The sequence below is a fragment of the Onychostruthus taczanowskii genome, unplaced genomic scaffold (assembly GCF_017590055.1).
Source record: "Onychostruthus taczanowskii isolate IOZ18803 unplaced genomic scaffold, ASM1759005v1 scaffold157, whole genome shotgun sequence".
NCBI lineage: Eukaryota > Metazoa > Chordata > Aves > Passeriformes > Passeridae > Onychostruthus > Onychostruthus taczanowskii.
In genome coordinates, this window is record NW_024498762.1 from 384861 (window position 1) to 397270 (window position 12410).

The following is a 12410-nucleotide window of genomic DNA, read 5'->3' on the forward strand; positions in this document are numbered from 1 at the left end:
AGGCCCCCTTGTCCTATAGCAGCAGGCCTTGCTAAAAGAAGTCTGTTCCCGTCTTTAAATACTGAAAGGCTGCAATAAAGTGTCTCTTTTTCTTCAGGCTGAACGAGCCCAGGTGTCTCAGCCTGTCCCTTACAATACTCACACAACTTCCCCACTGCAGGTGGAAGTTCCTGGCACTGCAACATCCACTGTCCTGCGACCTCTGTCCTCCCTCACACAATATTTCATCAGTGTCAGATCCACATACGATGAAGGGGACTCCTTTCCAATTACTGGCAATGTCACCACCTGTAAGTAAGGAAGAGAAACACTTCTGTTCTCAGTAGGAGGTGACAAAGTTGGTTTGTATGTCTCTGAACTCAGATGTTTTGCAGACTGGCCCTAGCAGCTTGTGGCTAAAACTCTTGCACAGAGCACAGATGGCTGCTGTTCTTTGTGTGTGGAATATGTCCAACTGTGTTATGCTCAAAATGAGGTGGAAGGGATAAAGAAAAGAAGCAAATGAAGAAAAGCATGATGTATCACTAACCTCTGCATCCTTGAGAGCCCTGCTAGCCTTCTTCCTTTACAAAACCGATGTGATATCTGTGCTCCCCATAAAGGAGATAACCTGTCTTAATTAGGGCTTTAAAAATAATTTACCCCTGTCTGTCCTGATGACTGTTGTCATATGGGCCTGAAGAAGCGACAGACAGGCTGGTCTCAGACATCTGCTTGGTTGATGTTTTGCTCCCCAGCCATCTGCTCCCCACCTTGGCTCTGACAAGGTGCTGTCAGAGCCTGCACTTCAGCTCCTGTTCCTTGTGCACCCCTCAGTGAAGGTCCCCCCTCCTCGTGCTCTGAAGGTCACCGAGCTCTCTGGGAACAGCCTCCGCCTGCAGTGGGAAGCTGTGGCTGCCTCCGATGTGGTTGTCTATCAGATCAAGTGGAGCACAGCCAGTGGAGAGAAGCCTCAGGAGGTATGAGCCCACACACAGCTCTGGGGAGGCCGGGCTGGCTCTGAGCTCACCTGCTGGAGTGGAAGAGAGCTGTGTAAAACTATTCAGGGAAATGCACCCCAGCAATTGAGCAGTTCAGCAGGATCCCTCCCGGGTCTGGCTTTCAGTGGAGCAGTCACCTTGAGGGCTGGGAGCAGGAGGGACAGCAGGGCAGAGCCTGCAGGCTCTGGGAAGATTGCAGAAGCTTTCTGGGAAACCTCAAGGATGAAATTTAATAGGGACAAGCAGAAAGTATTAAGCTTCGGCAGGAATAATTAACCATAGGTATACAGGATGTAGAACAAATAGCTAAGAAGCAATTCAGTAGAAAAAGATCTGGGGTTGCAGAGGATCACCAGTCCCCAATGTCAAGATGTTGTGGATAAGAAAAAGACAGCACCAAGTATTTATAGCTGGAGGTATTCTAAGAAGGTGAAGCATTTTCTCTTCTCCTCAGTGCTAGGAAGCACTGATTCTTTTGGGATACTGCTCTTTGGGAAGGGTGAGGTCCAAGTAAGGAGAACACAGAGGAGAATGACCAGAGACAGAGCTGGTGCAGGTGTGGCAGGGATGGACCAGGTGCTCTCTTCTATCTGAAGCCCCTATTTTCAGTATGAGGTCAAACAGCAGTTTAACCTAGGCTTAATACTCAAGCCTCTCCTGCAATGACTGATACCAAATAAGTTCTATTTGGGCTGGAACAGAGGGGCTCTGGGGGGGTTTCTGTCCCCAGCTCCCCTAGAAGCTGGAAACTCAGCAGAGGGACTCTGTGCTCCAGGCAGGCACTGCCTTGTGTCAGAGCTCTGTGTTGTGGTGCTGCAGAAGCTGCTGATCACAACTGGGCTGCCATGCACAGGCATCCGCTCTGAATTATTCACAGCTGGAATTTTGCCTTTGCTTACACATGTGCAACCTCAAACTCTGGCCCCAAAGCCCGGTGCTAACTCATTTTTTGCCTAGGGATGACCTGTGAGCCAGGAACCTGGCTGGCATGAACCAGCCTGGGGATGCCTGGCAGGGGGGCTGACTCCTGTCCTCTCCTTCTGCAGCTCTCCCTGGCTGGAAATGTGGCCACAGCCGTCCTGTCTGGCCTGCAGAAGAACACTGACTACAAAATATCTATCTGGGCCTACTACAAAGATGGTGCTCAAAGTGACACCGTTTCTGTTCACCACAGGACCAGTAAGTGACCAGTGCTGGGATCACAGCCCAGGGATGACAGACAGGGCAGGGCATCCCTCACAACTCAGCACACACCTGCAGCTCAGACTGGTCACCTCCAGCTCTGAAAACACAACCCCAAAAGTCTGAAAAAAGCTAGAGATGTTTAGGATTCTGTCTGAAAATGTTCTCTGTCTATCCTGAGAATGAGAGGCTGGACAGTCACATCAGGCTGGTGCACAGCTGATAATCCCTCCATGCAGAACACATTTTGTCCCTCCCCTGCCTCGGTGCAGTGCATGGATGGAAATGAATTCTGAGGGTGTCCAGCTGAATGTGTCCCTGTGCTGCCTAAGGAATGGTTCTTGTTAATGAAATATTGCCTGGAGGGAGGGTGAGGAGTCCTGAGCTCTGTCATTCCTGAGCTGGGCCTCACTGAAGGCATTTACACATTTGGGAGGCAATCCTGCAGGCACACTCTGCCTCGGAACCATTGTCTAAATGTGGCTTTGTACAGGCAGGATATGAGGTTAGAAAGGATATGAGGTTAAAAAGTGGCACTCCCACAGGCCCTGGTAATTAATATTGCTGTAAAGTGGCTTTGTTGGAAGTGAATGGAACACTTCAACACAGCAGTCTTTCCTCCCCTCTCAGATCTCCTCCTCCTCTGCAGAATAAACTCATTTAGGCTGATGTTGAGCTGATGAAGCTTGAAGTAAATGGTAATCTTAGAATAAGAAGCTCAGGTTTTATTAATAATAAATAATAAAACCATTTTTTAAAGGAAGCTATCTCAGACAAGTACCTTGGAGCTGCACACTGGCAAAGAAAAAAGAAAAGCAAGCATCCTACTGATATATGATGACAAGTGGACAATTAGAGCTGTTTGGAGGCTGTAGGAAAATTATTAACTATGTTTTAAGCTATGAATTATGAAGTGTCAGAGGAGCTCTCTCAGCCCAACAAAATGACACGTGACAGTGCCCTTCCAGGCACATTTGCACAAGGCAGTCCTTGCTGCCAGTCCTTTCCCTTCCCCAGCAGGGCAGGGAAAGCAATTTGATTTCTGCTTGTCAGCTGCTGTCCTTGTGCAGGAGCCTTGGGAATTGTCAGGCTCTGCCTTCTGCATGAAGAAAATAAAATTCTCCAGAAAGGCAGGTGTACATCTGGGCAGCCAGTGCAGGGTTCAGTGCCTGGGTGCTGCTGCTCCCTTTGCAGGAGCACTCAGGGCACTGCCACACTCCTCCCAGCCAATATTTGCAGGTGAAATCAATGTTTTGATGCTAATTCTCTGCTAATGTTTAAAGTAAGAAGTGCCCACAGAAGAGAAGTGGCACAGAAGGGGTGGCTGGTGATTTCCAGAGCTGCTCTGGGGCAGGTCAGGGGGAACTTGGGGATGCCAGAAAATTGCTGAAGGCTTGAGCAATGAATGTATGGGGTGATGTGGCACCAGGCAGGACTCTGGGAGCTCCTGGGATATGGTTGTATTTCAAATCTTCAGTGTTTCAAGCAGAAGCTGCCACCCTGTACTGTGCCTGCTCAGGATGTCCAGAGGTGTTAATCTACATCAGAGCTGGTGGATAACAACTCATTCAGACACAGCATGGAAATCTCTGGTGTCAGCTGAAAACCCAAACCTCTTGGTCTGATTTTTGAGCCCTCTCGTCCTTAATTTTCATTATAAAATGGAATTCTGAGAGCTGAAACAGTGATGAAAGCTCTCTGGCTCTCCTCAGGATGGCAGACTTTGGGTTGCTGGGTGGTGAGCAGCATTGATCAGGCTGCGCTGAACAATACCAAAAGTGTGTGCTAGAGAAGGTTGTGGGAAGGAGGGAGGCAGGGAGGGAGGGAGGAAGTGCTTTCTTTTGCTTTCATCATGGCTTTTCTCTTTTTCTCTCTTGGCAATATCCCTTTATGTAAGGATAGGTCAAGTCATGAAGTTTTTCTTAAAAATGTCTTGGTAGAATTTCCAAGAAATGCTGAAGATTAAGGGCAATGACTGAAGTGAAACTCAGCAGAAACTGGTAACACAAGATTCTCTCCCTGTCCTTCAGCCTCCCTGGAATACTTTCTTATTTGAAGGTCAAGGGAGAAAATTGCCAGGTCAGAGCAATGCTCTTTGCCTGTGGTTTTGTGAAATGGAACCGAGTTCTGCCCCTGGGGTGAGGAAAACACACCAAGTTCATTTTATTCAGGGCCAGCCATGCCTCTTGTCTCACCTGAAACACCCATTTTGAGAGCAAATATGTTATGGTCATGGGACCCTGTGGACAGCAATCCCTCAAAAAATACAGGTCAGCAGAAACATCATCCTATAAAAACCAACAACAAAACATCACTGTGATGGATCATTTGGAAGGACTGGGATGAGGTCACTCGTGTTTCTGGTTGGAGAAAAAGTTCTTTCAAAGTTATGGTCTGAGATTTGTCATTTTATGAACTAAAAATCAGTGAGTAGCTTTAGCTGGAAAAGAAAATTTGGAGACATTAATATGGTACAGGTCCCTTCTCGTCTTGGAGAAATTGGATTTTTTAAAATCCTTTGTTTTGACTAGAGGAAAGAAAAAAGTTTGGGATTATTTTCAGTAACCCAGTTAGCAAACTTTTCCCTGCAGACTTTCCAAGAGGCAGAGCAGAAAAAAAAGCATGCTGATATATTTCCCACAGACAACAAAATTGTCAAAATGTGCCACTTACCCATGGTTCTGATGTTTCTTATTTTCTCTCTGTTCTATTTAGACTGAATTCTCATTTGAGTTGAGCTCTCCTTTCAATCTGTTTTATAAATTGGCAAGTGTAGCAAAGTCCTTATCCTTGACCAAAGGCTTTCACAGTGATCACTTTTCACACTAATAAACATCTTTAGTGGTACTTCAAACACAAAATCTTCCAAGCAAGCCCAGGGAGTGCAGATGATGCTTTCCTGAAGGAAGCTGCTGGGACATGGAGGAGTTGCTGAATGGTGATTACTGGAAAATGCTGGAAGGGGTGGCTTTGGTCCTGCTGAGAATCAGACAAGGACCTTTGTTTGTACTGAGGGAGACTTCTTTCATCCAGGCTGGGGAAAAAGAACTTGAGCAAAGGAAAAGAGCCCCTTGATGGTCCTGGAGGACAAGGAGAGGGCAGTTTGGATGGAACTGCTGCTAAAACTGGGCTGAGCCACCCTGGCTGGCTTTGCACTGAAGTGTTTTACAAGGTGCTTGTGTGCCCTGCTCCTCCAGCTAAGCTGTGGGGAAATCTCTTCATCCAGCTCCTCACTGAGGATACACTGCTCCTACCAGAGTATGCATGGCCAATAAAAGAGATCAAAATGTGGGAATGAAGCTTCAACCCATGGCAGGAAAACACATGGCTTGTAGTTAATGCATAATAATCATTGCAGGTGAGCATTTGGATGGAGTGGAGCCCAGGGTTTTATTCTTATTTGAGTATTTGTCTGCCTGTGATGCTGGTTAGACCTGAGAGCACGCAGGGATTGCTCCTGTGGAGGAGCAGAAGTTGAAGAGGCAAACAAAGACACAGATGCTGGCAGAGATGCTTCCATCCTCCAAGGCAGCTTCAGGAGGTGGCCTGTCCCCTGTCTGTCACATCCATGCCATCAAACTCTGCCAGGCCTGAGGGCTTTCCAGAATAAACCTGACTCTAAAGACTTCCCCTAACTCTCCCTTTAAAGTTCACTTCAGCAGTCTCCCCTCACCTCAGGTGAAGGAAACAGCCAGTGCTGGCAGCAAAGATACATCACTGACTGATAAAAGTGCTGCTGAAGTGGCTTTATTCTTGTTTTCTTCTCTGTTTTACCTCATGGTGGTGCACAGCAGCACCTCCAGCCTGATTCAGCTGCTGCAATCTTGGTTCAGCCTCAGTAAAATTAAGCTCATTTTCTAAACAAAAGAGAAGGAGGATCAATGAAGATGCAAATGATCTTCCCTCAGCCTGTGCTTTAAGGTCACCCCAGGCTTTGCTGGGTGGGCAGAACATCCTTACAGGAAAAGTGCAGAATAAAAACCTCATCACCTTAGTGTGTTTCTTTGACTGTCCTTAGGGCTCACCCATCATTTTTAGTGTCTTCTGAATAAATTCTTCTTCTTTTTCTGCCCAGAACTTCTGTGTCTTCACACCAGCATGAGTTCAAGGACAGACACATGATTTTATGCTTGGAAACGCCCCAGGAGCAGACAACCCCATATTCTGGAGCTTCTTTTTGACCTGATTTAGCCCCCTCTGCCTTTCCCTTCCTCCCTCTCAACCTCTGCTCAGAGAAATCCCTCCAGCAGAAGAGCCTCTGTCATCAGATCCAGTTTGCTGCACAGCAGGACCCCAGGGAAAGAAATGCATTTATGTAATTAAAAATTGCTCAGCTATGGTCCCTGGCAAACTCCTTTCTGGTTGTCTGGCTCAGCCCATCACCTGTTTGGAATCCATCCAGCCATCCTAGGACAGGGCCAGAGAAGAGGGGGTAGCTCAGGCACTGTGTGTGACCCATTCCTGGGCTGTGGGTGTGGATGTCAGAAGCTCTAGACAGAACTCTGGTGTGCTGGATGCTCTGGGATTTTTTTTTTCTTAAGAGTAATTTTAAAACAGAAAAAGCAGAAAAATATTAGAAATGAGGATGGATTAACTCTGATGTGTGATCCAGGTTTAAGTGCCAGTAAAGCTGTTTGTCCAGCTTGATGAAATTCAGTTCCGGTTCAAGCAGCCTTGGTGTTTGTTCATGATGTGTACAATGGGTCTCTTTGCCTTGTGCTTCCAGGACTCTTTCACCTTTGCAAGAATTTTCCCCATGTCCTAGGCTTGGAATTGCTGAATGTTTGAGTTGTAGCTGGGCAATCCTGATCCCCCCAGAATCTCTTTTCCCTATTGCCTGGGTGCTTGTGGCTGCCCTGAGTGTTGGTTACCTGCACAGCAGAGCCCTGAGGCATTCAGAAATGGGCCTGGAAGCAAACACTGCTGGCTCCAGAGATTCACAGAGGTTTCTCCCTGCTTTTTGTGCTGCTCACCTTCCATCCCTGTCACAGATTCCCGGAGCCCACCCACCAACCTCTTCATCGACTCCGAGACCCCCAGCAGCCTCCAGGTGCACTGGACCCCTCCTGATGGCCGAGTTCAGCACTACAAAATCACCTACAGCCCTGTTTCTGACGCTGCTGCCCAGCAAACTGTGAGTGTCCAGCTCCTTTGTGGGGGACAGACACTGGCCCAGAGGCCCATGGGGACAATATGACCAGAGGAACTCTGCTCACTCCAGTCAGGCTTAGGATATCAGGGCTCAAAACCAAATCTCTTCTTGCTGATGTGTTGCTTTGTAAACAGAACTCTGAGGCTCTTTTATAATTAAGATTTTTTTCTCCATCAAAGCCACTAATAACACAGCTTTCTGTGCTCCCTGGACTGGGGAGGGAATTCTTGGAGGCAGAGGGGTGGGGAATAAACCTACTGCCCCTCTGGCTTAGGGAGGTTAAATATAATTCTTTTAAAAGATTCCCTACTTAAACAGGCTGATAATCCTGTTATCAGGCACTTCTGCTGCATTTCCATGGGGAATAGTGAGGTCTTTATACGGGAAAATGCTTTCCCTCTGGCCATTGCTAGTCCAACAGCAGCTCAGAGCCAGGTTTCTGGGCTGAGCTGAGCAGGAATGCTGCTCTGAGCCTCACACCCAGGAGCCAGCCCCACCTAACTCTGGGCTGTGAGTAAGAGCTGGAATGAGAGCCCCAATCACTGGGATCTTTCCTTCCTCCATTGTAGATCATGGCTCCTGGCAAAAGCAGCAGTGTGACCCTGCAGTCCCTGCTGCCTGACCGAGCCTACAAGGTGACAATTTCTGCCATCCACTACACGGGAGAGAGTGAGAGCACCTCCACGACGGGCCGGACAGGTACAGGGCTCAGCTGGAGTGGGCACCTCCTCCGTCGCCCTCCCTCTGCCACCTCGAGGCCACCTCTGCGGGGACACCTGACGGGGGCTCTGCCTGAAGCCAGGGTTTTGCTCAGCAACAGAATATTTGCCTTGAAAAGTGAAAACCCTGCCCCAATTTCTGTACTCATGCGAGTTACTGACAATTCTGGGATGAGTGCGAGGGGCTGGCGGCCCTTCGGGTTTCGGGCCTGGCGGCCCTTTCGGTTTTGGGCCTGGCATCACAATCTTGGATAACAGAGCCCAGGCATGGCCTCAGGTTGGGCCAGGAGAGATTCAGGTCAGATATCAGAGAACATTTCTTCACTGAAAGAGTGGTTAAGCATTGGAAAATGCTCCCCAAGGAGCATTCAGAGTCACCCTCCCTGGGAGTGTTAAAAACCGAGCAGACATGGCCTTTCCCGATGTGGCTGAGTGGGCGTGGAGGTTTTTGGTCAAAGGCTGGACCTTGATGATCTTTAAGTTCTTTTCCAACTTTCTGATTCTATGATTGCTTTCTCTTTCAGCTCCTGTGCTGTCTAAATTCCCTTCCATCCGAGGATTCGTCCCACCTAAAGCAGAGGGTAAATCATGTCCTCTGGAGCCCTGCTTTGGTTTGTAACTCAGAGCAAAGGGTGCAGTGTGGGCTCTGCAGAGCAGCAGGAGGGCTCCAGCAGCTCTTGGCAGGTGCCCCTGGGGACAACCCAAGGACAACCAGGAAACCACAGAACTTCTTAGCACCAGGCTCAGTAAACAGACCAACAGTATTTTAGAGGATTTCTGCACAACTTGACCAAAATGCAGTGCAGGGAAGTGTGACATGTTTTAAATTAAAATTCCCTGTAAAGTCCCTTATTAAATTTAATGAGCATATGCTCTCATAGCTGATAGAAAGCAAACTATGAAATGGATTAGTGAGAAGTGTTGAATTAATGGGGTTATAAAAAGTTTTTAATAAGTAAATATCACAATGCAGATATTGTGGTACTGCTGGCTTTTCATGACTATTTGAAACTATTCCAAGCAAAATTTCAGTTTTAAAATTTATTGAGGGAAGTCAAGATTGAAGAATGAGGCAGCTTAAATGTAAAAAAAAAATAGCTTATAGACAACAAAGGACATAGCAGATGAAGTTTTCAAGTGTTATTGAGGTGTTCAGATCACAGTGGAAAAGTCCTGTGAACTTTCAAGCAGAAAACAACCTCTCAAAAGGCTGATGAGTCACCTTGTAGAATTTAATATAGCTATTTGGCTATGAGAACTGAAAAGACAATGGAAGAAATACTAAATTCTTTATGTTTTATAAAGTACCTTTTTTTTGAAGAAGGAGATACAATATGTAACAATGCTGGGAAAAGAGCTGGATGTGCAATAAAGGCTCCAATATTGATATATAACCAAATTATTGAGAGAAATGATGTGATCTTCCAGGAGCAAATGTACATTGAACATTCAGTTATTCAGTGAATAACTGCATTGGGCTGGGATTTGAAGAGAAAAACAAAAACCAAAGGAAATAACAAGACAGCAGGAATCTTAGGCTGGAAAGTCTAGGGAAAAATCTTCAAAGCAGAAGTGAAAGTGCCAGTGTCAGGGACCCTTGCCCTGACTCTGAGAGGCTTCACACAAGCTGAGCATTGCCTGATCAAAGAGCTGTGAGCAATCCCAGAGCTGCCAGCTGGAAAGAGAGGAGAATTGCCAGGAATATAAGCAAGAGGGACTCTGGGGCCTGGGCAAGGGTCAGAATGAACTCACTGACTCCCAAACAAGAAAGATACGTGGAAAATGGGCAAGTTTACAGCTTGCTTTAGGATCTTTATTGTTTTGGTTTGGTTTTTATTCACCATGCTTCAGTTCTGGAGAGGGAAAGGTGTGGAGTGATAGAACAAGGGGGATGGCTTCAAGCTGACAAAGAGCAGGTTTGGATTAGATGTCAGGTAGAAATTCTTCCATGAGAGGGTGCTGAGGTCCTGGCACAGGTTGCCCAGAGAAGCTGTGGCTACCCCATCCCTGGAATGTCCAAGGCTAGGTTGGACAAGGCTTAGAGCAACCTGAATAGTGGAAGGTGTCCCTGCCCATGGCAAGGGGTAGAACAGGATGAGCTTTAAGGTCCCTTCCAACCCAAATCATTCTCTAAGGTTTAGAAAAGTTGGTTTCTGGAAGGAGAAGGGAAAGAGCAGTGTATAGGTTGAAGATCCTGCATGCAAGGGCTGGTCAGGCTCAGCATTGCAAGGCTCAAGTTTCAGAAACTGATTTTTTAATGGATTTCCATAGATCCCTTCCACAGTTTTACACCCAGTTCTACAGGAATTATGGTATATAAAAAATTAAGCATCAATTGGAGCAACAGAGGTCACAGCACCTTGTAAGTCTTTGTGGTTTAAATCCTGGCTTTAGTGGTCCTGTGGCCGTCAGAGTCATAGGTTTGGGTGTCCTTCCTTCACTGTGAGGAACTGAAATTCTTACAGGCTTAGGAATCTCAGGTCTTTTGGGGTGAGTAAGTCACGTCCTTTAAATGTCTTACATTTCACAAAAGTTAGGCAGCTGCTGAGGTAGGAAATGGCATTGATCCAAGAAAGGCAAGGCTATGCTGAAGCCTCAGTACAATGAACTCTTAGATTCTATTATCCTGATGACTGAGTAAACCCCTTGTGAAACAGCCCATCCTGTCAAGTGTCCTTGATTTTCAGGGACATTTCTCATTTTGCGTCAAGCATTCCCTTGGTCCCAGCTCCATCTGGCATCCGTGACTTGGGATTTACGTGGCAGCAGATGATTGAAAATAGCATTCATGAGCTGTTTTCTAAAACACCTCTTTACCTGAGCCTTTAAACAGTGTGCTCATAGCCCTGGTGCCTCATGTTCCAGCTTCACATCCCCATCTCTTCTCTGGTCTTTCTTTTTATCCTGTGGCATCTCAAAGGATTCATCAAGAGGATTTCTGAAAGACAAACTACAAATATTTTCAAAACTCTCTGTGTTTTCTGAAAGAAATCAAAAGCCAGACTCTCAAGTTGAGAAACATTTTTTTTTGCTGTGTGTATTTTTAATTGCAGGTACAAAATTTGAAACTGCATATATCTTTATTTTACCACACTACTAAGGCACTGTTAAAAGAAAAATAAACGTTTTGATGTCTGATTTAAAAAAAAAAAAACTTGCCAAAATGATGCTCTCTTCTATTGCATATCATCAGGTGCCAGCTGAGTTAGTCAAAAGAAAGTGATCATGGAGATGTTTGATGATGAAAGACACTATTTTTATTTTGGCGATAGGCAAGCCAGGAATCAACTTTTATGTTTGCATAAAAATCAATTCTCTCCTTCTCCATATATATATAAACAAGGTTAAACTCCAAGCTCTGAATGAAGTTGCAGGCTATTCTAAGTTTTGCTGTGTTTTTCCTTTGCTCTGTCTAAAGAAACTGTGTTAATTTTGCTTCCATAATCCCCTGCTGTTTTTTTTTTTACCCCTCTAATAGTTTTCCTCTTTTGTTCTGTTCTCACAGCCTGCCCCACCATCACCTCCACGGAAGGTTCCATAAGAGGTACAGTAGCAGATCCAAGCCCTGGTGCTGCTGGGCTGTGACTGAAAACACTGCCTGGGCTTGATTTGGAGACATGTGCAAGAGCTGAGTGTGGGGAAAATGTCCCAAGGAAAAGGGGAGAAGTGTGCGAATGAAAACTGGAACATGTCTTTTATCAGGGAGAAGAATATTTTGCAGTACCTGAGTTGTTAGGCTCTGCTGCTCCACCAGCTCGTGCTCTCGGCTGTTAGTGCTTAACACCAGGATTTTCACCACCTTAAGGAGGTGAAGCTTCAAACAGCCCTTGAATTCCCGGAGGATTTGAATTCCTATCTCACAAAGGCTCTTCAGACTATCAAACTCCAAACCTGTCAGCCAGTCCCCGGGATGCCCTGTGCACTCTCCAGGGGAGGTCTCGCTGCCCGAGGAGCTCTCTGCACTCAGGCTGCACTCAGGATTTTGGGGGCAGGAATTTCCCCTTTCTGTCTGTGCAAAGAGAGCTGCTCCTGCTGTTTGGTTTGTTGCAAGTGTTGCTTCCTGAGAAAGCAGTGAGTTCTGCTTAGAGAGGGGTATCACCTCCTTCCAAGAGTTCTGAGTTTCAGGTGAGCTGAGGGACTGACTGCAGCTCCCAGGTCTGGGTACTCCACAGCTGAGTCACTTCACCTTGCCCAAGGCCAGGCTGGATGTGGCCCTGAGCAAACTGATCTTGCAGGTAAATCCCTGCCCATGGAGCTAGATGATCTTTAAGGTCCCTTCCAACTCAAGCTGTTCCATGATTCCTTGACTCGGTGAAAATAATGGGATTATACTTCAATACGTTTTTAATTGTGACTCAAGCCTTCTCTTCCTGTGCA

At 46.5% G+C, this 12410-nt stretch overlaps 1 protein-coding gene across 1 annotated transcript in view; it reads left to right on the forward strand.

The window, feature by feature from the left end:
- COL20A1 (collagen type XX alpha 1 chain) overlaps positions 1–12410 on the forward strand; it is a 51979-nt gene that overhangs the window by 19909 nt on the left and 19660 nt on the right. The window contains exons 16-22 of the mRNA XM_041399150.1: positions 161–290; positions 817–959; positions 2027–2159; positions 7154–7296; positions 7884–8013; positions 8558–8614; positions 11539–11577. Coding sequence (XP_041255084.1) covers positions 161–290; positions 817–959; positions 2027–2159; positions 7154–7296; positions 7884–8013; positions 8558–8614; positions 11539–11577 — 775 coding nt within the window. The remainder of the gene's footprint in view (positions 1–160; positions 291–816; positions 960–2026; positions 2160–7153; positions 7297–7883; positions 8014–8557; positions 8615–11538; positions 11578–12410) is intronic.